The 26,287-nt window shown below is 45.3% G+C and overlaps 5 protein-coding genes across 6 annotated transcripts; 2 read left to right on the top strand and 3 right to left on the bottom strand.

Moving 5' to 3' along the window:
• Positions 1 to 1,589: 1,589 nt before the first annotated feature.
• On the bottom strand, positions 1,590 to 7,339 carry LOC112900311 (crossover junction endonuclease EME1-like). 2 transcript variants are annotated; one of them, XM_025969126.1, is made up of 13 exons: positions 6,788 to 7,339; positions 5,478 to 5,662; positions 5,237 to 5,296; positions 5,095 to 5,160; positions 4,855 to 5,008; positions 4,608 to 4,750; positions 4,350 to 4,525; positions 3,903 to 3,960; positions 3,706 to 3,824; positions 2,787 to 2,876; positions 2,251 to 2,365; positions 1,980 to 2,170; positions 1,590 to 1,822 (listed from the first exon to the last, which is right to left on the bottom strand). In XM_025969126.1, exons 1-12 carry the CDS (start codon positions 7,296 to 7,298, stop codon positions 2,006 to 2,008), a joined length of 1,842 nt encoding a protein of 613 aa, XP_025824911.1. In that variant the 5' UTR covers positions 7,299 to 7,339; the 3' UTR covers positions 1,590 to 1,822; positions 1,980 to 2,005. The 2 variants fall into 2 exon arrangements, with proteins under 2 accessions (XP_025824911.1, XP_025824910.1); XM_025969125.1 differs by having other exon boundaries at positions 1,590 to 2,170.
• Positions 7,340 to 8,703: 1,364 nt separating this feature from the next.
• LOC112898827 lies at positions 8,704 to 9,632 on the bottom strand. The gene has a single exon (XM_025967130.1). The coding sequence runs from the start codon at positions 9,553 to 9,555 to the stop codon at positions 8,809 to 8,811; it is 747 nt and encodes a 248-aa protein (XP_025822915.1). The 5' UTR covers positions 9,556 to 9,632; the 3' UTR covers positions 8,704 to 8,808.
• Positions 9,633 to 10,615: 983 nt separating this feature from the next.
• LOC112899903 (BRCA1-associated protein) lies at positions 10,616 to 14,995 on the top strand. The gene is made up of 12 exons (XM_025968560.1): positions 10,616 to 11,017; positions 11,108 to 11,223; positions 11,309 to 11,417; positions 11,521 to 11,635; positions 12,312 to 12,409; positions 13,056 to 13,162; positions 13,399 to 13,648; positions 13,733 to 13,786; positions 13,908 to 14,051; positions 14,154 to 14,218; positions 14,412 to 14,466; positions 14,580 to 14,995. The coding sequence occupies exons 1-12, from the start codon at positions 10,658 to 10,660 to the stop codon at positions 14,727 to 14,729; spliced, it is 1,623 nt and encodes a 540-aa protein (XP_025824345.1). The 5' UTR covers positions 10,616 to 10,657; the 3' UTR covers positions 14,730 to 14,995.
• A 261-nt stretch (positions 14,996 to 15,256) lies between these two features.
• LOC112899901 (receptor-like protein 15) lies at positions 15,257 to 18,259 on the bottom strand. The gene is made up of 3 exons (XM_025968559.1): positions 17,820 to 18,259; positions 17,579 to 17,728; positions 15,257 to 17,499 (listed from the first exon to the last, which is right to left on the bottom strand). The coding sequence occupies exons 1-3, from the start codon at positions 18,187 to 18,189 to the stop codon at positions 15,398 to 15,400; spliced, it is 2,622 nt and encodes an 873-aa protein (XP_025824344.1). The 5' UTR covers positions 18,190 to 18,259; the 3' UTR covers positions 15,257 to 15,397.
• Positions 18,260 to 21,717: 3,458 nt separating this feature from the next.
• Positions 21,718 to 25,971, top strand: LOC112899591 (glycerol kinase). The gene is made up of 4 exons (XM_025968120.1): positions 21,718 to 22,081; positions 22,977 to 23,198; positions 23,278 to 24,244; positions 25,487 to 25,971. Exons 1-4 carry the CDS (start codon positions 21,942 to 21,944, stop codon positions 25,727 to 25,729), a joined length of 1,572 nt encoding a protein of 523 aa, XP_025823905.1. The 5' UTR covers positions 21,718 to 21,941; the 3' UTR covers positions 25,730 to 25,971.
• The last annotated feature ends 316 nt before the right edge of the window (positions 25,972 to 26,287 follow it).

Genomic DNA, 26,287 nt, shown 5'->3' with positions numbered 1-26,287 from the left:
ACTGAGCATGTGGAGCGGAACACAAATTCTAGTGGTCACGATGACACGAGTACATGTCACGGTGCACACCTTGCAAATCGGCACAATTTTGCATGTGATGGTGATGGGGTTTGCCTTCAGACAATCGCGTACCGGACCGTGGCCATGCCGCGCATCTGGGCGTGTCGACTTGGCCTCCCGGCCGGCAGGAGCCACCGGCCTTGTGCAAGGCATACGCATGTCGGCTTCGGATGCAAGGCACCACCGGCAAAGGCAGGCAAGTGATCATGAAATGGCACGTTTAGGATTAGGCTTCAGTCCCTTGTCATTGCAATGCTGCGAAATTTCACTGGATGGCGACCTAGCCACTTGTTAATCCAAAAGGGATCTGGGCTAAGAGACATCAGGGTTTCGTCGTGGCCGTTTTCGCGATGCCTACTCGTGCATCAATTCCGTCCTATCTCCTCCCTCCTTTCCTGGCGTTTCTCTCAAGCAATTTCCTCTCCTTTTTGCATCTGACGGTCCCATTAGTTTTGCAGACATTCTGGCCCCCTGCGTGCAGCGGAATCACGGTTCTTTTTGGTGGCCTGGAAAATGGAATCGCGCCTCTGAATCTTGATCGACAGAATCATGGTGAATGCATCGGCCCGAGCTGGAGAACCTGAGAGCGAGCGAGCCCCAGCAGGGCATCTGGATTCTGTAGTCGCCACCCAGAGCGTGCTGCCTGCTCCTGCTCGTCCGTGCCTGGAGCACGCGGCCGTGTCCGGTGCTCCACCACCCAGCCGGCAGGGCTCAGGCGGCAGCTGCAGCGAGGGGACGTCGATTCGTCCAGGGCACATGCCGCCCATCAGTACTCGCTGCGCCCGATCAATGCGTCGCGGTCTCCTGCTTGGCCACCAGACCACACGGGCAGGGCTCATTCACAGCGAAAACGATGCTTGTCGCTCACAAGAGGAGCGCCCCAGCAAAAGTCTCCCTGTTCTTCAATCGACTGAGTTTAGAGTTCCTACACAAGCTACAATGGGAGCATATTATTAGGAAGAATCAGTAAATGTTCAGAGAACCAGATGCATCCTGACAGAGCATATTCTGACGAACAAAGTTACTGCAAAACTAGCTGCGCGGGGCACTCGTTTTACTGGAACCTGTACCCAACAGAGGGCAATGGCCAATGGCATCTTTCAGTGGATTAATGCGGGTATTCGTACACCGCACGGCCGCACCAGAAGGTACTTTGTATGACACCGCCGACACGGACAAATGCAGGACTGGTCGACCAAGGGCCCATGCGTAATATAAAAACACTCATATTTCAACACCAGGCATTTACTTGTGCCTTTCTGGATTGGAGTATCTTAGGGCCTGTTCGTTTCCTCCTATCTAAATTTTAGACCCATCACATCAAAGAGAATCTTGCTATTTAGAAGTACTAAATAAAATCTGTTTATAAAACTTTTTGCACAGCTAGATGCTAATTCGCGAGACAAATTTAATGAGCCTAATTAATCCATAATTTGCCACAGTGATGCTACAGTAATTGTTCGCTAATCATGGACTAATATACCTCATTAGATTCGTCTCGCGAATTAGCACTAGGGTTCTGCAATTAGTTTTGTAATTAGACTTTATTTAATACTTCTAAATGATAAGATTCTCTTTGATGTGACCCCTCTAAAATTTAGGTACCCGGAAACGAACACCCCCTAGACTTTCAGAGGCTGCACAGGTTTGTTGGGGCTCGATACTGTCCACATAACTTACAAGCAGTAAGCACATTGAAATAGGATTCACATGGCATATCGTCCAGTTTCCTAGCATACGACCAAATGCCTTCCACAGCTACCTACAAAACATACAGATACATCATGTGCCGTCGTGTAACACAGCAGGTGATGCTTTGGCAGTAAAGATCGCATGATCAGCTAATGCGACTCTTTCACCTTGACAGTGCAACAGTAAGTACAAGCATGGGAGCTAAGCGTGACCAAAAGGTGACATACACACAAGCCGGCCAGATGAGTAAGCACTAAGCTCTACCGCCAGCTTCGGGATCATCTGTATCCAAGTCTCCATTTTGTGCCATGAGCATTCTGTACACCCTTCTAGAGCATTTGTTCCCCAACCTCTTGCATTCTTCACCGAGGCGATCTTCCCACTTCAAGTCGCTAAGCAGAAGTTCCTTCTCCAGAACCTGTAACAGGGACAAGTTAACAACACAACAAAGTTGCTGTCTAACATTGTGCTCTTCTGAACTAAAAGGACAGTCCTCACAGTTTTACTAGGATCCATGTATTCGTTCAGAAGGGATCTCATACAAGGGTACTTCTTCTTGATTGCCATTGCATATCTTGGCTGGATGTCAGGAATCGCTATCAAAGCTTTCAACCTGTCACATGTACAGTAGTTCAATCCATCAAAGGCATGTAGATGCAGTTGTAAAAAGATTTGTAGAAAAAATGTTGAATTAGAAACAACCTCTGTTCTCTATATCTAGCAAGCATAAACAATTCAATTAGCTTCTTCCAAAGGACGAAATTCAGAATCCTACTACTAAATTGAGCTTAGAACTCAGGAACCTAGTAATAGATACTGAGGATACTGCATAGAAGAAACCTTATCGGTCTAGGAACGAATTAGATTTAGTATACAAATTTAGAACTACAATCAAAGTATCATTCCACTAAAGAAAAGTGAGGTTTGAAGCAAATTGCAAGGGAAGTCATGGGAAAGAGATAAAGTTGGAAACATGCTGATAATATTGTATTCAGAAGTGATAAAATTCAGTGTTACTTCTGGCCACAACTTACCAAGTGTCCTTCTTAGCCAGATTTTTGTCAACAAAACCTTTAGAAATAATCGCACCATTAGCATGCACTGATAACCATGTCAATGGTTTCCTGCAGAACAGTCAGGGGGTACATTAACAAAACATGGAACTGCAAATCGCACCAAATAGAACTACATACATGCATTAAATGGTATAAAAAAAATAATTCACAAATAGAAACTAAACGTCAAGGTTGTGTATTCTATTGTATTAGATAGTCTATATTCCAAAATATCTTAGGCAAAAAAAATCATACAAAGTAGAAACTGAATACTGCACCAAAACATTATTTGGTGTCACAATGGAAGTGCTCTACAATGATAAAAGGCATATTGGGTATTTGTGTGATTGTGTGTATCCAAAGAAAGATGGCGATAACAAAGCTGACTTCAATGTTGATAGGGGCCTCTACATTTTCTATTTTACCACATAAAAAAGCTAATTAGCATGTGAATTCCGCTTGGTACAACCACCGGTGAAAAATCAGCTGTAACAAGCCATACTGATTTAGATCAGTTAAGCAAACAGTTCAAAAGAAGTTCTGTAATTGACTTTGGATTTTTCAATTTAAATTCTAGGCAAATGATCCTTGTGTGCTTTGGATGGTCCTGTTTACCCAGAACTGCAAACTTTTATCAGTGGAAACTGCACCCCCCCCCCCCCCACCACCCCCAACACACACACAACCCAGTTTTTCAAATCCTTTGGCAGACGCACTTATAGTATTACTCATTATGATAGCAACAGACTAACTCTTAATTAGAAGATAGCAAAGAATACAAAAATATCAATTATACATAGGAAGGGCAAATAAACTGCATACGGATCCAAATTTTCTAACTTCGCTATAAAGAATAATAAATAAAGCTACCATTCTTCATCCAATTTATATAACTTACCTGAATTTGCACTTTGCAAGATTAGATGTCAAGCCAACAAGATGCTCAGCAACTTCAGCTTCATCTATGCACTGCCTTGAGTGGACATTGGTATAGTGTGTTGCCAATGTGCATAAAACCTATAATAAAGAATGATTTTTACACCTTCCATGATAAAAAATAGGTTCATGAAAGATTGATACGATTTTGAGACATACCTCTTCCACTGGTGGACGTTTCCAAGTAATTGAATTGTTTTTGTACTGACTTTGCTCACTGACAAGGCAAAAAGCACATTTTAATTTTAGCAGGTTCAGATAGAGGTTGTATTTCTACTACATAATAACAGTAACCATGCATGTTCCACATAGTATTTAGCAAAACACAAGCAATTAAGAAAAATTCTCAAGAATTGCAGCTATTAGTGACATGAAACAGCAGTAGTAATCGCTACTATATAGTTCGGTGAACATCAAGAAAGAAAGCTATAGATAGCACTGCTACCTACTTATCTTCTGACGCGTTGAAAAGGTTAAAAAGAGATTTTGCTGACATTTGACAATCAACACAAAAGGTAAAGACTAAACAGAAAAAAAAATTATTTAGGGATATAGATCAAACATAGAAATTATTAAACATGATAGTTCAGATTTCAGGGAACTAACCATTTGTTGATATAGTTCATCAATTTGTTCGTGATGTAGCAAATGGTGAATCTTGGATATTTATTACGAACTTCCTGAACATGAGGAAAAAATGATTTGTTGCTTATAAGACCACAAAATTCCTCAGCTTGAAGCACAAAAGAAATATATGGCACTTCTGATGCTGAAGCTTGATTCTGTGGAAAGAAATATCACATTAGGATATATTGCATGACACAACCCTATAGGGTGAAGGTGAATAAAGATAATGTGCATTACCGTGTCGCAGTCATCATTTTGACTAAAAAGGGCATGAGCAATATCATCAGGAATCTTCATACTCCACAAAATTGAACCCCTAAAAAAGTTCTTAGTAACTTTATAAGAAAGCCCTTTTTCTGCCAAACTAGAAAGAAGACAACCTGTTTGAAAAAAAAGGAAAATACCTCAGCAGTGCAGGAACATAGAAATAACGAACATCAATGATAGATAGTAAAACTACTTGATTCACTATAGTCTAACAAACCTCCAATCGAGCCACTTTCAACGATACTTGAGTCTATCTCAGCAGTAATACATTTTAGAGCAAATTTCCCTGATTCCCACTCCTTAATTTCTTTGTTCTTCTTCTTCTGCTTAGCCAGTTGATCTTTCATAGCTTGCTTGTGAAGTTTATCTTCCTATAAAACAAAAAATATGATCTCTAATAATCCGTGCCATGTGCACAAATAAACATATGTTCTGTGAAACACTTTATGAGTCAAACCTGTCGTTTTTGCTTTCTTTCTTCCATCAGCTTGGCTTTCTCCTCCTTGCTCAGTTTCTTCCCTTCCTATGTAATGCAAGAACGCTTCATCACTTAAACTGCGTAGTGCATAATTTTTAAGATCTTTTTTTATGATCCATACCAGTTGTTTTTTCTCCGCTTCAGTGTGTTGAGCATCATTCTTTTGCCGCTCCTTCATTTCCTACATAAAATTGATGTGATGTCACTTGATTGATGCTAACATATTTAGTTCTAATCAGTAGGCATGCTCAGTAAAATACATACAAGTCAATACATGTTCTCCTTTTTGTAGAATCTTCTAGTTAGAAAATACAGCAATGCGTTTCACCTAAACTACAGTTGCTTTCATAGATATGACTTACTGTCATTCTTGTACATGTGGCTGTGCCTCGCCCATTATCCACTTTGCCAGTACAGACCGTTGACCCAAGTGCACCCACAGGATCAGAATTTTCTATATTGCTTGACAAATCGATCAAAGGCTCCCTGTGCATGGTGTCATCATCCGACTCATCATCACTGTCCAGAGATATCAGAGAAGAAACTCCTGGAAATGAAAACAAACTGTGATGAGTCTAGAATGAATGAAGATACACTATTTACAACTGACATACAACATTATCCATGAAGAAGCTCAATTGATCTCACATGAGCTCTAGATGATATAGTTCTAAAATCAGAGAATTACCATTTTGCTTATGTAATTCTGGTAGCTGGTTCGTTCAACTTATAAATTATAAATCACAGCCTCCTTCCCTTTATATTATCTGTCATGGTTCAACAAAAGCTGCTTGGAATTTAATCTACAATATTTTCATGATCGTAATTCCCCAAATGGAGCATACAATGGATGTGTAACCGTTAGGCCTGAATCTGAGAGGTGTAATTAAAGTTTGGCCAAAGAAACTAGCTAAAGATGTGCAAAATAGGAAAGCAAGTTATTCCTACCAAATCGTAAGCAAACTCTGATGAGCCTAGAACATGTCATATGCTGTCCTTAATAACATACTTCGTGTGTATGAGCATAATGAAAAAAAAAGCACTAGTTACAACTGCGTGTGCAGCGTCATCCATGAACAGGTAAGCTGCTAAAAGAACTCAGCTCAATAGAGATAGTTTTGAACCATTTATCTTACATAAGCATTAGTAAGTCCTAGATGATAGTTCAAAAATCAAAGAAGTGGTACTTGGTTTATGCAGATCTGATATTGTTGGTTATTTCTCGGTTTCCAATTTATAAATCCACAGGGACTCCTTCAGTTGAATATCTGCCATGGTCCATAAAAAGCTGCTTGGAAATTGATCCAGGACATTTTCATGATTGGAATTCTCAAATTTCCCCATCAAATTGGCCATACATGGAATTTGCAACTGTTAGTCCTGAATCCAAGAAAAGTAATAACAAGTATGGCCAAACAGACAAGCTAAGGATATGCAAGAGAATAAGCTCACCAAACTAACATGGAAATTGCTGTTATGAGTTATGAAGATTAAATTTCACAGAATCAATAACTGCATTGCAATCCTTTCTTTAACTCCCTTAATGTAAGCTGAAACATTCTAGAAACAATTGCTATCTATTGGCCAGGAACCATTTTCCCAGTTTGATTAACAAGGCGAGTAAATTCTTGATGACTGAAAGAGAAGGCAGCCACAAGTGAGAACACTTTACCAGATAATTTGTGTGCCGGCGCAGCAGACGACAGGCCGCGGGCAGCAGGCGGCCCGACCGAGCGTGGGGAGGTGAAGCCCGGGGTCTCCGCGACAACAGTGCCGAGGCTGGCAGAAGCGGGCACAGCCGTCTCCGGCGTCTCGGAGAAAGCGATCCGGTCGAGAACGGAATCGGGCGTCTCAGTAACAATGCCATCGGGGGCCGAGGGGTCATCGTCATCGTCCACCACGAGGACCGGCAGCTCGGCGCCCGAGGAGTAGGAGGTCCTCCGCTTCGGCGGGGACGGGGTGTCGTCGAGGACGATGGGGTCCCCCGCCGCGAGCTGCAGCCGCTTCTGGCGGGGAGGGGACGGCGAGAAGGCGTCGAGGAAGTCCGCGGGGGAGGTGGTGGAGGCGGCGGAGCCATGGGAGCGCTTGCGCGAGGAGGGAGGGGAGGAGAACGCGCCGGCGGAGGCGAGGTCGTCGTCGTCGTCGTCGGGGATGTCGACGACGGGGATCTGGGAGGACGCCATGGGCGGCTCGGTTCTACGGCGAGACGGACGGGGAATTTTGATTTTGGATTTTTGAGCGGTTTGGCGGGTTAGGGCATCCGGCCACGGCGGGCTGGTGCGGTGGTGCCTGTACACGTGTGCGCCGCGCGCCTGCGCTTGGATGCGGCTCAGCCCAACCGCTCGCCCGCTCAGCCCGTGGTCCGTCCTGGCTCCGCGCACGAGAGAGGGAGGGAGCTCGTGAGAGAGACTTGGGCTGTCTAGAGAGGCCAGTTTCTGGGCCGTCACCTCAAAACTAAAAATCGTTCCAGTCCATTATAAATCAAAATTAGTTTATTCATCACTCATAAAAAATATTTTTTTGAAAAGAACAAAAAAATCTTTTAATCTGCCCTTGTTTATAGATTTCTCATGATTGACAAGCTGAGGACTGTAGGATCTTGGTCGTCACTCACTAGTCACTATCGGCGCGTTTAAGCAAGCAACAAGACAAGCGCCGAAGAGCAAGCATGCGCACTGCACAGACAGGGAGCAGGCTGCTCGCCAGCGCCAGCGCCGAGAGAGACGAGCAGGCTGTTGCCTTTTCCCTCCACGTTGGTTCAGGGCTTCAGGCCGAGGTCAGGGCTCGTGACGCGTCAGGCCTTGCCGCGACCTGCGACCGGGGCGCCCCACAGGCCAAAACGGCCAAAGGCCAAGCATGCACGTTTCGCCCAGGCTTTTTTCCATACGGCTAAACAAACACGCATGCCTTTTCTCGATGCCTCCGCGCTGCGACCATGGCCTATACATACATGCAGAGCAGGGCTCGCCTTTTCTTTTGGCGCCCCGCCCCCGAGATATGCGTCGCCCCCGTTCTTCACCAAATGCCAAGTTACCGAACACATGCAGGGGTGTGCGGGAGCTTGCTTTTGCATGTTCCCATGGCATCCATCAGAACTGAGCCGTGCGGTGCTTCTGTTTCTGTCTGTGAACACCTTTTGTCGATCGGCGAGAGACTTACACGATCGGCAACGGGGTTAATCGAGTATTCGAGTAGCAAAGCGTAGTGTGTGTTGTGGTGTAGTCAACAGCTGAGACCTTTTTTGTGTAGCTTTGTTAATATGGAGTACTGGAATAGTGTTCTTGGGTTTGATGTCACAGGACAGGACCCACACAGTCGATGCCAGCCTCTGAGCCTGATCACAGCACAACGGGACCCCCGGTGTAGCGGTGCTCAGGCTTCAAGACTCTCGGCGACGACCGCCCAAGCACTGAACAAATGCTATTCAACTTCGAACGATGCAAAACTGTTTATAATTTCCTCTGTTTCGCAGTGAGATTAAGCATTCGCTTCAGAGATTTGTGAGCAAGCATTGAGCAAAGATTGATTTTGGTTGAGATGAAAATATGCAAGAACTAGGAAGATGACAAGGCAGATTGAAAGGTGATATGACTCGAGCAAGGAAAATGATTACCAAAATAATGAATGAAATCAAGCTGCATCGTACAAGCACATCGTCCCTCTCTCTGCATCGCAAACAATACGAGTGATCTCTTACTTCGATGACCATGAAGAGAAGAAGTGGGCGGTGAGATTGGACGAGGAGGTGGAGGCCCGGTTGGTGTCGGTCACCGTCAGCGCCGGCCTGGCATCGGCGAAGCTCAGCGCGGGAGGGGGGTACGCCACGACGCCCAGCGCCGGGAGCTTCCGCATCGCCGACAGCGGCGGCGAGAACCCGCCTTCCTCCTCCTCCTCCTCCTCCGTGATCCCGAACGGCGACGGCGACGCGCCCGGCGTCTCGAACGGCGGCGTGTCCCCGCCGCCCGGCGCGGCCTGGCCCCGCGCGCCGCCCCGGTCGTACACCGGGTTGGAGATGCACATGAAGCCGTCGCCGCGCGCCCCCGAGGAGCCCGTGGACGAGCCCGAGCGCGACGGCGTCGAGCGGCGCGCGGGCGACCACCGCCACACGGCGGACTCCAGCTTAGGGATGGCGAGGAGGAGGTCCTTGGTGTTGGGCGCGTGGAGCACGCCGTGCGCGTAGTAGAACGGCGGCGTGCCGGAGAGCGTCTCGCGCGCCGCCGTCGTGGTCGTCGCCACAGACCCGTCCTCGGTGCGCGCGGGGGACAGCGCCAGCGGGCCCAGCTTCGACTGGGACGCCTCGGCGCGGAGCCGGCGGCGGCGGAGGTGGGCGCAGAAGAGGTCCGCGAGGAGGAGCACCAGGATGGTGAGGAAGATGGCCAGGCTGAGCGCCACCGTGACGCTGACCGCCACGGCCAGCCTCGACATGCCGTTGGTGAACATGGCGCCGGCCGCGCCGGCTCTGGAGCCCGTGGCGAGAGAAGCGGAGCGGAGCTCCGGAGTGCAGACTGCAGAGCTGAGAAGAGAGTGTGCGCGAGCGCAACCAACAAGTGGCGCGGCGACTGTTCTGTTTGTGGTCGCATCAAAAGACAAAAGCTGCAGCTGCTTAGGAGACGATGCCCTTGATTGTCTAATCCACCACCCTTGATCAACTTCCGAGCCGCGCTTCCCGAGGCGGGTTAGTACTTCCAAAAGCTAGTGGCGGGTACGATTAGCGTGTGGGTTGTCTGAAGAAATCAGCAGCCCCTCGTCGGTGTCTGTAGCTCTGAACCCTTCCAATGGCAATCGGGTCCCAGCCATGTGGGGTAGATCTGGCAGTGCGAGATGGTGACAGAGTGAGCAGTAAGAAGCTAGTGCTGTAGATAAAGCTAATAGGCCTCGTTCTGTTAATGGCTACCTGATCATTGGGGGTAGGGAAAGGAGATGGAGTGTTGTGTTTTTGGCGGGAAGGCGGTGATCTGGTTACTGTTCTGAATCCAAAAGATTCGTGCGTTCTGCTCTGACCGCTTCCACGAGTAGTCATCATCGTTGAGGTATGTGTTGTGCGTGGAGAACTGGAGATGTTGACCGTTCCTCTGCGCTCTAGACGACACGTTCCCGACGCATGATTGCCATTTGGCAAAGTCATAACATTGGTCAGGTTTACTGGTCGAGTATTCTCGGGGGTGAAAAAAAAAATAGGTGCTGCAGAGTATCAGAGTTCAGAAAGTCCTTGAGAGGAATGAGGCTTTTGTGCTGCATTGCACCATCAATGGCAGCACTTTGATTAGGGCAAACCAATTGGAGTATGTTTTTATGATAAAAGTGCCCTACAAAAATCTCATTTCCTTTTTTCTAAACAACTATTTGATCTCGTTGGCTTTGTAAAGGGTTAATTGCACTACTACCCTGATGAAGCCAAAATTTATTTGGTGGAAGAAATTCTTTTTTTTTGAAATGGGTGGAAGAAATTCGCTAATAAAAAAGGAAATTAGTCGAACTCCTCCTCCAGGCTCCAGCCAAAAAGAAGGGGAAAGGGCCCAAAAGCCCAGCGAGCGCAGCCACCATGTTCGTCCTGCGGATCCAGTCCGTCGACTTCCCCACCGCCCCCGCCTCCCCGGCCGCCGTCGCCGCCGACGAAGTCGGCACCAGCGGCGCCACCTCCAACCCACTCTCCCCGACCTCCAGCCACCCTCCCCCCTCCACCACCACGTCCTCCATACCTCCACTCGAGCTCCCCGGCGCGACCTCCGCCGCGTCCGCCCGAAGCCCTAGGACCCACCACACCCGAGGCGTCATCCACCTCTACCACTCGTCATCGTCCACCTCCAACACCTCCTCCTCCTACGCCTCGGCCGTCGCCGCCACCTCGTCCTCCTCCTCCGGGCCGGCCGCCCCGCAGCCCGCCTCCGACTCGCTCCTCCCGGTAACTGCTCTCCCTCGGTTTGCTCTCTACTAGTACTCGCGTGCTCGTTGTTTCGCGCGCTTACGTCGTGTTCCCTCCTGCCACTTGTAGCCATGGCGCGGCACGCGGCTCCTGGTGCTCGCCGTCCCGACGCGCGTTTCGCCGGACGACTTTGTCCGCTTCTGTGGACCCTACCTCGAGCGCGCCTCAGACATCCGTTTCATCAGGTGAGCTTTCGGCTATCGCTTTCCTTGAAGCAAATTGCGCCATTCTCTGCTTGCGATTTACTTACCCACACTGTTGTATCCGTAGGGATGATGGAGTGGAGGACCGGTACAGTGTCCTTGTGGAGTTTGAGGACCAGAAGAGCGCTGAAGGGTTCTACCTGGACCTCAATGGCTGGAGGTTCTCATCCTCGGAGGTTGCTAATATTGTCAATTGAATTCCAGTTTTATTTGCTGATCATATGTGAGACCGTGCTAAATTGGGGAGTGCGCCTGATTTACTCTTGTTCCATGGTGCAGGGAGAGGTTTGCCATGTTCTGTTTATAGCAGCTGTGCAGTATACACCCTCCTCGGACGTTGCCACAACTCCACCGGTTGGATCCACCGAACTTCCAATATGCCCTGTTTGCATAGGTGATCTTACCTTTTCATATTTATTTTGCTTTGGGGCTCTGCAATACAATTCACAATCATGTGCAAATATCACCATAATGTCACATTTGAATTCCTGTTGTGACCTCTGATGAAGAGATTTATCGAATGCCTCTGAAGAGACTTCTGATGAAGAGATTTACTAGGCACTTTCTGTTCTATGCTTGGAAACTTAATCTCTGAAGTCGGGAGTCCTGCAGCTTTTAAACTTATCTGTCTTTGGAGTTGTATTTCCTTGAGACTTAACTAATAACCTTATTCCTGAAGTGTTTCCAATGCCTATCAATTTTGACAAACTACTTTAGAGGTGCCTTCAGGGTGCAGTTTTCTAACCTACTAGGATCGATAGTTCGATACCCATATTGATCACGTTCTATCAAAATGTGCATCCAAGTTCGTTCAGAAAAAAAACTAGTTTTATGCTCATCTTGTGTTGTTTAACCAACATCATGTACGCACATGGCACTTTCACAAATAGATACTAACTTTCTATTTTCGTGGCCATAGTTTGGACTTTAAATACCTTTCTATTTGATGCAACACTTCATTTGTTATTTTCACTTCTCATATTTTGTTTGTTGTTGTTTAAGTTATGTGTCTTGTTTGGGGTCTTGCATGCCTAACTATTCTCTGCCATCTTTATGTGTTAATTGATCAGAAAGATTGGATCAAGACATCAGTGGGATTTTGGCAACTACGTGTGATCACTCCTTCCAGTGTTCATGCGTTTCAGTGTGGGCCAATTCATCTTGTCCGGTAATGAATGGTTGTTTTGCTCGTTTTGCTCTTTCGTCATTTGCTCTTCTAGGGCAACACACAATCACTTGTGGCTATTATTCTTTCCTTGGGTGATGTATAAATGCATTGGATTTGCATTTGCGATGAAAACTACATCATACAAAATGTCTAGTCATGTTAATTGGAAGTCTCTTTGACGAATGGTGAATTTCTGGATGCCTTTTCTTTTATAGAAGTTGGAACTATATAACCATTCAGACATAACATTTCTTTAAGAATCTTGGGACCTTGCAGCTTGCACGTGTCAATTTGATATCTTGGGCACCCAGTAGGAACTTCTAGTGGCAGGGGCATATCAATACTGATTACTGTAACATTACCTCTGTCTCCATGTATATTCTAGCAAGTAATTGCACTGCAAGGGGGAAAATATTGAATGGTCATGACAGACATGTGAGTCCTAGGGACATTATACTGGCAATGGTTATAACATTGCAAATAAAAAGCAACCGCTTCCTTATGTACTCCAAATTATTATCAGTATTTCAACTCAAAATATTATAGAGTTGACTCCAGTGTATCGGGAACTACTTCCTTCCATTATCACATACAAAACTTTCTTCAGCATGAACTCTGCCTTTACCCATAGCTATTTCCACTTCAGGTATGTCAGTTTTGTCAGAAGCAGTCTGAAGATTCTACTTGCTCTGTTTGCCAAACCTCCGGAAACCTCTGGATATGTGTGATTTGCGGTTTTGTTGGATGTGGAAGGTATGCCATTACCTACTGACTTATTTTCTGTTGTAATGACCCATGGGTGTTCATGTTAAAGTATTGCACATAATTACTTAGTGGTTAAGACTGCTAGATGGAAAGACATACAGTTATAATCATGTGGGGCATTTGTTGTCATCAGAAGAATTTTGATATACACAGCTTGGGGGGTTAGTTTAGCCTCTTTCTACCTGCCCAGTTAACCTTGCCCTTATTGATTCCCTGTGTTCTAGGTATCAAGAAGGTCACGCAAAACAGCACTGGAAAGACACTCAGCACTGTTATTCGCTAGATTTGGAAACGCAACGTGTTTGGGATTATGTTGGTGACAGTTTTGTCCATCGACTGAATCACTCAAAGAGTGATGCAATGCATGCTAAGTTCAAGTCGAAATGTAAATACTCTGGGGATGACTGTGTGAACTGCTCATGCAATGATGACTCGGACATGGGTGGAGCTATGTTCAGCAGCAAAGCTGAAACAGTAAGAATTTTAAATTCACCTGATTTGATTTATTCCATACCTTACTGGTAGTCTCTTTTTATACATGCATGCTCTTCTTAATAGATTGTGGATGAGTACAATCGGCTCCTGGCAAATCAACTCGAAACTCAAAGAGAGGTGCATTCAACTTACCTTCTAAGTCTTTTTTTTTTTTGCTATTTTTTGTATGAACTGTGATAGCCTGTTGAATCGCAGTTTCTCTCATGCGTTTATCTGCCTATATTGTTCATACTCGCAGTATTATGAGGGCCTTTTATCTGAGGCTAAAAGAAACAAGGAACGCCTCATTTCTGAAACTGTTGACAAAGCTGTAAATGATAAGCTTCAAGAGCTCCAACTTAAGCTTGAGAACCTAATGGTGGAGAAAAAGAAAGTTGCAGATGTGAGCATTTTGTCTCACGCATGTTTATCAAGTGCAACTAGTTGTTAGCATTCAAACTCTTGACTCCCTGCGTTGGTGTAATTTTCCTGCCTTTCTCTGCAGATGAATGAAAAACTCACTAGGAGCCAAGACATGTGGCGTCAGACACTAAGAGATATTGAGGAAAGGTATGTTTGATAACTTCTTTGCAAAGAAGAAATGGTATGATTATGGTTTTTAAAAACAGAAATGATACTATTATATTACAGATGGCATCATAGGTATATTTCTAAGTATCAGTTTAGTGAAAAGGTTGCCTGCTCTGTTCTTTTTTTTCTTTGAAACCAACTTTTTTTTTAATTGATAAATATGCACTCACAGGGAAAGAACACAGTTGAAGTCGAAGGATGAAACAATTCGTGATCTGGAAGAACAGGTGCCTGTTATTTTTCTTGTAAAGTATACCTTTTCAGAGGGCTATATTTCTAGTTCAGTGGTAGTACAAAGGGCCACTCGTTAACATATATTGTGAAAAAAAAATCATTGCAGATAAAGGATTTCAAATTTTCGATCAAGTTGCAGAAGTCAATAGAGAAGAACGATGGTGTCAGGGGTGGTACGCTGGTGCCACTTGCAACGGTGTCAGATTCTGGAGGCAAGGGTAAAAGGTCATCAAGAACAAGCAAGAGGAGGAATTAGTACCCTCCTGCAGTTATCGTACATAGTGGCGCTTTCGTTGTTGACTACTTAGCAGCTTAAGTCCTGACTGGACGCTTGTGTGTGAACAGTAAGATCATGTGTTACCGGTAGTTCTTCTCGGTGCGAGCCTGCTCTGATGAGTACAATGAGAAAAAAAAAGGATCCAATGTGATGTCAATCTCATACGGAAAGAAAAAAGTGAGAATACAGTCCTATACGTTTTCGAATTATGAATATAATATGCAGCTCATGTGTAAAACTAGAAAGGTTAAGTTTTGGGCAAAGATGCGAGCTACGGCTGCGAGCCTAGTGTTATGTACACCCTGCTTCCATGACGTTCTAGCTCGAGGAGAGAGAGCAGTGCAGCACCTGTCCCATTTGGATAATGCATCCTGTTAGTGTTGTGTGTGGCGCAGGCTGCGTTCTCGCGACCTCAGGTTTCAGGCAGGATTAAGAAAAAGGTTCTTTCAAACAAAAAAAATCTTTCCTTAAAAAATAAAAAAGGTGCATGAGCAGCAGGCTCCTACTGAATAATTGATATCTGTCTTTCAGGGACAAGAAAATCCAATTCATGCATGTTTGCAAAGGCAGGCCAGGTAACTGCTACAGTATTTCACGATTGCCTCTTTGTCTCCATGCTAGTGGTGACTGAATGCCAGTGCTGCGATCTACAATCTGAGCATGACAGCGCGTCCACATGGATGGCAAAAGGAGAATGCAATGGTGGCCCAAAATGCCAGCACAAATGACGCGCAAACCACATAAAGGATCAAATCATCAGGCGTCTCATCCATATCTTCCGGTGCAGGGGCAGCAGCACGGCCTGAGCCGGGAGAACACGCATTCCCCAGCGACATGTTTTGGAGGTTCTTGTTGCCGATGTAGCTGTCCATGCTAAACGAGGCAAACTGGGCAGAGTCCGGTATGCACCCGGACAAGTTGTTGTAGGCCACCGAGAACACCTCCAGCGACCATAGCCGAGACAGCTGCCAAGGTATTGCTCCATCTAACTCATTGTGGGATAAGTCCAAGCTTTCTACGGCGCTCATGTTTGCAAGTGATGCTGGAATCCGGCCACTGAAGTGGTTGTTCGATAAGTTGAGGGACTTGACACGGGTCAGATTCCCTATCTCCCAAGGAATTTCTCCTGACAGCATGTTCCCAGATATATCAATGCCGAACATCAGGTTGAAGAAACTACGACTGTATGCGTAGATGTTCCCTTTGGTGGAGAAGGTGAAGCCTCGCAGGTCATAAGGAGTGTCATACATGAAAGGTGGATCATCATTGTCCATACTAGAAAACCCGGTTCCGAGGACGATAAAGTTGAACAAGGTCTGAAAGTCAAGGTCATCTGCATGATATCCGAATGAGATGGCACCAATGCAGGGTGGTACTGAACCTGAAATTCTGTTGTCTGATAAGTCAATTATATTCAAGTATTGGAGATGGCATATGTTTGGGGAGATTTGGCCCCCAAACCTATTCCCACCCAACAGAAGCAGCCTAGTTTGAGCAAGGCTGTGCGTCCAATCAAGGTCGCCGTGGAACTGATTATATCGTAGATCCAGAACTGTAATACAGGAGCTGTTGAAGAAACCACGGGAGAATCTTGAGAGGGAGTTCCGAGACATGTTTAGCAAATATAATTGTAACTCACTGGCACAGTTTGGTGTAGACCCTACAAAGTTGTTGTCTGACATATCTAAAATCTGAAGACTACTACTTAATTTGCAAATAGCTGGATGAATCTCGCCAGTTAAGTTATTACTAGCAACACTCAAAACTTGCGGTGAAAGGCCCCAAAATGAAGTATCGAGTTTGCCAGACAGCTTATTATCATGTAAATCCATGATTACCGGATTACCCGAGAGATTGTTAGGGAGTGTTCCTTCAAACTTATTGCTGTCAAGGTATATTGCCGCTACGGACAAATCACTAACCCCCCCAAATATCAAGCCTCCAAGATTGTTATTTGAGAGCTTCAGGATTGTTAGGTAAGAACAATCAGTGAAAAAGCAAGTTGGGACTTCTCCTGTAAATTTATTGTTTGATAGGTCCACAATTCTGATGTTGCTAATGTTGCACAATGATGGCGGCAGATATCCAGAAATGATATTATTAGAAGCAACTAGGACTTCCAAATTTGGAAGCACTGAGCTGATGTTGGTTGGAAGCTGTCCGACAAAATGGTTACCAGAGATGTTGATCATTTCCAGAGCAGATTGGTGTTGCCACATTGGATCTATTGATCCTACTAGTGAGTTACTTGCAATATTCAGATAAACTAGAGTCGCTATGTTTGCAAAGATCCAATCAGGAACACCTCCTGTCAAGTTATTGTGAGACAAATCAAGCATTTGTAGATGACGTTGTGTGCCTAGGAAATTTGGTCCCACAACGATGCTGTCGTCAGTTTTACACCCAGAGAGCACTAGTGATCTCAGTTGAAATGGAGGTACTAGTCCATGGAACTTCACATCAATAGACAAATCACTGTTTCCGGACAGGTCAATCTTCTCGAGCATGGTGCAGTTTCTGAGCCAGAAGAAACGAAATGCTCCACTTAAATTATTCCCAGATAACTTTAGAGTCCGTAGCGCTGAAGAAATACTTGCAAATGAGCTCATAGGTATATGCCCTTGGAAGAGGTTCTCTGAAAGATCCAAGTATTCAAGGCGTGGAAGCTCAAACAAGGATGAAGGGATGCTTCCACTCAGTTGGTTGGATCTTAGATGCAATTCTCGCATGTGCTTGAGATTTTTAAAAGCTGTTACATACACATGTAGTATAATTAATGCAAGGAACACCAACATACTAAAAGAATGTTTTACTTAGTATTGTTGTACCTGTATTTTGGAGAGTACCGCTAATATTGCTTCCAACAAGATTTATGACTTCAAGAGATGCCAATTTGCCGAGTGATCCCATGGTATCATTCCCAATGAAGCTGTTGGCACTGAGGTTGAGGTACCTGAGCTTAGTCAACCCTTGAAGACCTGAGGAGAGCTTTCCTCGAGTTATGAACAATCTGCTTTGGTAAAAGTCTAAAGAGAAGCAGTCGCTTGCACGGGGAAGAAGTTAACATACCATCAAGATTTTGTAAGCAAGCGTGATTCCAAGATAAATCCAGCAGCTGAAGCTCACGGAATGCAGAGAAAGCCGTCAAGTTCAGCCTCCAGCACTCACTTCCAGCGATAGAGTTCCCTTGGGGAGCATGCATGTTGCTAAGGTCAAGACCTGACACTCGTGGGACCTTGTCGCCGCATGTGACCCTTTCCCAAGAACAGCACTCGTCGCTCTGTCCCCACGAATCAGGGACCGAGGAATCTGCCTTCACCAACGAAGATCGCACGTGCATAAGGGCGATCCTCTCCTCGGCGACGCAGCCGCATGCCATGTGAAACATGGAGTGCAGCATGCACAGGATGCAAAGCATGGTCTGAATGTAGCTGCTCATCTTTTTGGCTGCTAGGCTAGCTCATGTAAAGACTGATCGAGAAAAGGTTTTGCGTGCGCTCCAATCGATCTTTCAGGTGCTACTTATATGCAGCTGTTTCATGTTGGATTCCGGCATGTTTTCGTCATGACCCGCGAACGAATGCGTGGACGGTGGTGGGTGTCTATTTCTGCGTGGTTACCATCTGGCGTCCGGAGCCCCCCACCATGATCAAGGATTCAAGGTGAGGACAGCTCGCCCTTCCTTGACACCGGGCTCCTCTTGATTGGAAGACGTTTGTGGCAGGCCAGCCATGTCAACTTGTCTTTTTCACTAATGCGATATTATCAATGGATTTGAATGGAGGCCCAAGGCGGAGGAGCTCCTGCACGTCCCGTTTGGTTAATGCACTATTGCGTAAGTGGCCATGCGAGCAGGCATATTCCCCCACTGATCTGACGTCTTGATCAAGCTCGCTCAAAGACCACTTGGCAAGCCTGACGCGAGACTGGATGTCACCGCGCACCCCCGGCCGTGCTTCGTGCGGGCCGACGAGCTCCGCGAGGTGCACGGATGTGCCAGGTCGCCTTCAGACTCCGGTACTAGGACGAGATCCAATAGAAGTGTTGAAATGCATTAAGAGCTCGGCTGTTGTATGAACTGTTACAGTGTTAATCTCAAGATGACAAAAGGTGCACGGCAGCCATAGTGTTAATCTCAAGTTTATTAGTCTGCTGGCAATTACGACAACAAATGCTGCTCAATCAAGCCGTTGCCCCCAGGGGCCGTTTGTCCAGTGGCCGCAGCGAACCTGGCTGGCTGAACGCCAGCTCATGATGATGGTGCCACACTCGGCCTGCGCAAATAGAGCTCGTAGCGTAAGATAGGGAGTGGTGAATTAGATAATTTAAAAATTTTAACCTATAGCTTAAACTAGTTAGAATAAAATATAAGCTAAAATATATAATCCAAATGTGCAATTAGGGTTCAAATAGCGTGAAAATCTCATTCCAAAATATTTTGCAACATATAACCAATTTTAACAAGATACTACACTAAGAATATAAAGGCACGTAATATTGAAAAAAGAAATACGGAGCTTTGTGTGGGGAAGCAAATTCTCGACGTGAAGATTTATCCCGTGGTATCGGTAGGCACAAGGACACCCCTAGTCTACGTTGTTGAAACACTCACTAAGAGTATTGCTTCCGGGTCACCGAATCTCTTTCAGGACTCCTCTTGACTCGCCACCAAATTTTAGCTACCAAGACTCTCGCCAAGTCCCTAGTCACCTTGATAGCGCCTCCACTAAGGAGCTTCTCCATAAAGGGAGTGGGTCTCTACATCCCCCGCACAAAGCCGTCGTTGCCGCTCCACACGAAGTCGGAGGATCGATGACTCGAGGGTGAGCCACCAAAACTCTAAAGAGCCGGCACATCAAGATACAACTTAACTTGTGATTCACTCAAAAACCAGCACACAAGATAACAACGCCTTACTCTCTCACTCTCTCTAGAGCTAATTCTAGCACTAACACTCTCAAAGCTTCTGCTAAAACTAAGGATGTGATCAATGAGCTCTTTGGTTGGTTTGGAGAACATTTTCAGAGTATGGGTGCTTCACATGAACTCCAGCAACCTCAAATGACTTAGGGTAAGACCTTATATAAGCTAGAGAGCAGTTCATAGCCGTTGCTTGCTTTTACTAGAAAAATTTTATGCGTCGGTTAAACCGATCGCCACCGTCGGTTTAACCAGTCACACTGACTCAGCATGCTAGCCATTGAACTCCAAAGTTCACTTCTGCTGACGTCGTTGCACCAACCCACCGTCGGTTCAACCTGTGCTGAAAGCATTTTACCCAAAACCTTCTGGAGCTTCTGTGGATAACACCATACCAACTGAGAATTGCACCGACGCCTACAGCGCATAGCGTTGGTTCAACCGGTGCTATTGACTTCTTCTTCATTTAATCGTTGTTGCAATTACCAATGCACCGCTCAGTTCATATTCTTCTTTATTTCACTGCAACTTGGACATCTTGATAACAACTTGGGTCATCTTGTATATGGATTGGACTCCGTGACTCCATCCATAAAACTTAGAAATCCTACTAATTTAAACTCACAAGCTCATCAGTCCTAATAACTATATTATCATATAATCATTAAAATCATAATCATAACCTAAGCTCACAAGCTCATTAGTCCTAATAACTATATTATCATATAATCATTAAAATTATAATCATAACCTAATAGGAACCTAATGGAGCCATGTTCCTTGCAATCCCATCCTGCACCGATGAGTTTGGTGCGACTCCTGCCAGCAAATACCCACCCACCACTTCCTACGCAAATCATCCCGCAGTTTTATCACCAGACCCCCTCTTCATTCGCGGTAGATGCCGAGCGAGCAGCCATATTCTTGTGTGCTCGCCGACGCTTGCAGCTTGCGCTGCCACGAGACCTGCATATTTTGTATTCCTTCACAAGTTCAGACTTCAGAGAAGTGGTTCAAGAAGATAATGTTTTTGCCCATTCTATGCTATCCTATTCCTGTATTCCATGCCCAACTGTTGTCCCTGACGTATCTTCTTCAGACAAGCTACTTGCAGGGCAAGTGGAGGACTTGTTAAACCTGAATGAGGTCTCTGAATGCGCTGTCTGTCTCCATCACGAGCTGAGCTAACTCTGAAGTCTGCACCCTTGCAGGATTCGACGGAATTTGGCTATAACTTGTTAGTTTATCCGCGGTGTTTCAAGCTAAATTTGCCCTTTCCTATGTGGATTCTTTTGCCCTTTCCTAGGTGGATTCGTCCTGATTGTTGTCAGTTGTCACGTACTCGGTACCAAACTACTAATGCCTCTTCTGAGCGTACAAGAAAAGTATTACCAAAAGAGAGTGAAAACGGGAGGTCACGACGAGCTTTCGTGTGAGAGCGCAGGATCCGTGCCGACTGCGGCAGGTTGACTCGTAAACCAATCAGGCAACTCTCAGTGTCAAGTATGCGAATTGACTGACCGTCTATGAGACCGATAGCGAAGAATAGCCTGCATTTTTCTTCTCTTTTGGAAAATGAATAAATGATGGTATCTCCCCCATTTTCATTCCGATCCAGACACACACTGGCATTACTTGCAGCAAGCAAAGGCATGGACTCTCGTGCACCTGCCACGCTGCCCTGCAAGTAGCAACCGGCCGCACGGGCTTGGGAAGTCAATGCACATGCCACTGAGCTGAAGATGCGATCTCAGCTTGGCTTCATCCGGATAAGATTCGGCAGGAGCCCGTTCAACAGCAACACACGACGAGCTAATCCGATGCTTAGCCGCCATTCTTTTTAGGATAATCCGCGTGATCGCCCGCGGCACGGTTTGTCCGTCGCCGTGGACGAACCAATCAGGCAATCACAGCCAGTCAGCAACCCCAAGCCGGCGATATCTCAAAAAAAAAAAAAATCCCAGCTTTTTCGGGGCGCGGACGCCAAGAATTCCGTCACGTCCCACAAGATCCCGGCGCGGAGCGGATAGGCAAGAGCAGTGTGGACAGCGCGACGGCCATTGACTTCCCCGCCCACCTTCTCCCCGTCTCCCTCCCAATCGGATCCGTCCCTCGCCTATAAACTCTCGCTCTCCCCGCCTCTCCGGGGTCCAGCTCCCAACTGCCACCGATTTGTTTGACGCCGCCTCGGGACCTCCCTCCACACTCGCGAGCCGCTGCTCCCGAACCTCCCCTGCCGATCTCTGCCCTGCTGTGCCGGCGAGAGGGATCATGGCGGGGGAAGGGGAGGAGGTGTACGTGGCGGCCATCGACCAGGGAACCACCAGCACCCGGTTCATCATCTACGACCGCCACGCCAAGCCCGTCGCGTCGCACCAGCTCGAGTTCAAGCAGCACTACCCGGAGGCAGGGTGAGTGTGGGCGGGGATCGTGTTCTTTCCGGGTGGGGATCGGTTGGGTAGCGTGTTTGCTCAAAGGATTATGGTATGATTGTGTGAATTCTCAACCGTGTTGGTTGACTTGGAGAGAATTAGGAAGTTGCTAGTTTAAAGATAGCTTTGCGGTTCTAATGTTTTGAAACTTAATTGCTTGAAGGTTCCGTATTAACTTTTAAACCTGTCTGGGTGACATATTTGTCCATTCATATGTACTTCAATGACGTAATTGGCAAATTTGTGGACCATCCCATGTACAACTAGGGTCATGCGTTCTCTTATGAGCTTACAAGTATAACATGATCATTACATTATATTTACTCCTGCATATGATCATTTACTATGAGCCAAGTATTATTCTAGAAAAAAACATATTACAAGTACCAAAGGTTCCATGTGAGGCTGAACTCTTTTTCCAGTAGACTAATTTGATGCCTTATCAATTTTCTACTTTTAGTTTCCCTTATCCATGTTCTTGGAAAAATGTCTAACTAATTGTCTCCGTCCAAACATAGTACTATCTTTATTATCATGCTGAACTTTCATGACTGCTGACTTGTTCATATCTGTAATTTTGGTAGATTTATAGGAAGCTCACATATTTTCTTTATTTTTCTTTATTTATAACTACATTTTCCCATTTATATGTGGATTTGTGAAAAGGACAAATCTACTATACCTTTTGTCGTGCCTTTTTTATGCTATTTGGCTTGAGCCACTATAGTCTGTAATATGCAGTGCCATCTTTTTTTCTTTTCTTTTTGTAAAGCAATGTGAACTATCATAATGAACTTCACTTTTTTTGTTGTCGATTAATTTTTCATTTAGATGATGATCTCTGATGTTGCTCCATATTTTTGTGAACTACAAGGTGGGTTGAACATGATCCTATGGAGATTTTAGAGACTGTGAAAGTGTGTATGAAGGAGGCAGTTGACAAAGCCAAAGATGGTAAATACAACGTGGTTGCTGGTTTGAAGGCCATTGGGATCACAAATCAGAGGGAAACCACTGTTATGTGGAGTAAATCCACTGGCCTTCCGCTATACAATGCCATTGTGTGGATGGATGCTCGCACAAGCCCTGTTTGCAGGTCTTTTCTTTGTCCATCACTCGTTTTCTGTTAACATCTTGATACTGTCGAGTCTTCTCATCATGTTTCAACTATCCAGGAGATTGGAAAATGAGCTATCAGGCGGTAGAACGCACTTTGTGGGGACGTGTGGGTTGCCAATCAGTACCTATTTCAGTGCTCTGAAGTTATTATGGTTGATGGAAAATGTGGATGCTGTCAAGGATGCAGTCCGGACTGGTGATGCCTTGTTCGGCACAATCGACACCTGGTTGATCTGGAACCTTACAGGAGGCATTGCTGGTGGGCAGCATGTCACAGATTGCTCAAATGCATCTCGTACAATGCTTATGAATCTAAAGACACTAGACTGGGATAAGCCAACACTTGATGCATTAGGAGTTCCTGTTGAGATTCTGCCAAAGATTATCAGTAATTCAGAGAAAATTGGTGTGATTGCCAAAGAGTTCCCCGTGGCAGGTGTACCCATCTCAGGGTGTCTTGGGGATCAGCACGCTGCTATGCTTGGGCAGCTGTGCCAGAAGGGTGAAGCAAAAAGCACCTATGGGACTGGTGCCTTCATCCTTCTCAACACAGGGGAAGAGCCTACCCAATCCTCACACGGTCTTCTTAGCACCATTGCTTACAAGCTTGGCCCAACTGCACCCACTAATTATGCTCTCGAAGGATCCATTGCAATTGCAGGCGCAGCAGTTCAGTGGTTGAGGGACAGCCTTGGAATTATTCAAACAGCAGCCGAAATTGAAAAGTTGGCTGAAACTGTGCCGGATTCTGGTGGTGTATACTTTGTGCCAGCATTCAATGGGTTGTTTGCACCATGGTGGAGGGATGATGCAAGGGGGATCTGCATTGGAATCACAAGGTTTACAAATAAGGGGCACATTGCTCGAGCAGTACTTGAGAGTATGTGCTTTCAGGTGAATGATGTCCTCAGCTCCATGCACAAGGATGCTGGAGAGGCTGGAGAAGTAAAGAGCGCAGAAGGGGAGTTCTTGTTGCGTGTTGATGGTGGAGCAACTGTTAATAGTCTTCTTATGCAGATACAGGTAAAGAAAAATTTTCTCCTTTCAAGCTGTTTTACAAAACACAAACAAAATTATATTTTACAACTTACAAGAGCATCACATAGTATGAATACATGTTTCCCTTGGTAAAGAAAAAAATTCTCCTTCCAAGCTGTTTTACAAAAGAAACACAAATGAAATTATATTTTACAACTTACAAGAGCATCACAGGTATGAATACATGTTTCACTTGGTATGGGTGACTGCAATTCTGAATCAGAGCAATTAACATCACGAACTAGAGAATTCCACTTGGGAATCAACATAAATGTTAACATCACCTGAAACTTTTGCAATGTCATATATTTTTAAAAATAATTCTTTTATAGTTGCACATTTGGCTTGTTGAAAATGAACAAAATGAGGATATGTACTCATAATGCCCCTATTTGCATTGGAAATTTAGAGTGAATAAAAATACCAATCCTTATATTGTGAGAGAATGGCCACCTGCTTCTCTGGGGCATGCTTGACATTCAGAATTCAGAACAGCAGTCACAGCACTATGCTGTAGACTCTGTCAGTGCAAACTTCTGCACTAGCATCTGTGATATGGCTGGTGGATTAGGGATGGACGAAGCCACAAAGAGGAATAGGGGATTAGCAGGGTAAACGAACTTGCCCTCTGTGAGGTTCTGAGCTACTTTGGTTTAATCCTTGATTGTGCTCCATCAATCCTGCATTATATAGCCAGCTCCTAATACATTAACTAACCAAATCTGCTTGCCAAACTGCTAACAACTTAATCTTGCTAACCTGACTACAAAACCAAATAAGGTAAGTGCGGCATATCTCTAAGCCAGAAGCTGATAACAGCCACCTGGACACACGCCTTCTTGCCACCTTTCCTACACTTGCACATCTATGCTGATGAAGCGTCCACAACTATCTGTACTGCCTCATTTTTTAATCTAGTTTGGCTTATCACTTGCATCATCATTTCAAAAAAATAACCCGCTATCCTTTATTTGTGAATGGCTTGAAAGTTGGTCTTTTTGAAAGCAGCTTGCAGAATATATAAAAGTACACAAAACATGAGCTCCTTTTATTTGGAGAATCAAGACATGAAATTCTTGACAAGCGGTTCAGTGTGTGTCTGCCATTCAGTGCAGTAGCCTTTTTCCTTGCCGAGCTGACCTTTCTAATATTTCTTTCTAGCAAATGTAAAATTTCTTCAAGGTTTCATCAGACCACTAACAATGTGTTATATGCACCCGCATCCAGGCTGATTTGTTGGGTAGCCCTGTTGTCAGACCAGCTGACATTGAGACAACAGCTCTTGGAGCTGCATATGCTGCTGGATTAGCTGCTGGTGTCTGGACGAAAGAGCAAGTATTCTCCGGTTTGCACAAGGAGAACACTACAGTTTTCCGCCCCAAACTGGACGAGGCACACAGGAAGAAGAGGGCAGATTCATGGTACAAGGCGGTGTCAAGATCATTTGACTTGGCTGATCTTTCCCTTTAGATTGCCACAGCTTGTTCTGGATCATTGGCTTCGGCCTGTGCCTGGGTGGTGTATTGTTAGCCCACGGAGTGCATCATGAATTAATAAGTTGCCAGTTCTGTTGACATTGGTCCAGTGGGGTGTTCTTGTATTTACTTTCATGTGTTAAGCAGGAATGGATCACAGTTGTCTTTACAAACATAAGACAAACATCCTCAATTCTTATTCAAAAGGAGTTATACATGGCCTTTGTTCTCAGTTGAGTTCAGGACTTCAGGTTTGGGTTTCCGCATTGGTTGCTGTTTAGCTTGTCTGGGTGGGTAGCCCTGTTGTCAGACCAGCTGACACTCTCAGTGCGGAGATTATCTCAGTTCTTCAGAAAAAAAAGTTATTTTTACTTGCACTCTTATCACCATAAAATTTCGCATGTCCAGACACAAGGCTTCTTGGTTTGGATGATACCATCCCGCTCTTTTTGTTTAGGTATGAAATGGTACGTGTGAAGGATAAACAAGCGTGTAAATGCGATTTCTTATGGCTTGTTGATTGGATTAGTATTTCACCAAACTTAGGGATGAA

The sequence above is a fragment of the Panicum hallii genome, chromosome 7, assembly GCF_002211085.1.
Source record: "Panicum hallii strain FIL2 chromosome 7, PHallii_v3.1, whole genome shotgun sequence".
Classification (NCBI taxonomy): Eukaryota; Viridiplantae; Streptophyta; class Magnoliopsida; order Poales; family Poaceae; genus Panicum; species Panicum hallii.
The sequence above is the reverse complement of the archived record's forward strand: the minus strand, read 5'-3'. Positions and strand labels throughout refer to the sequence as shown.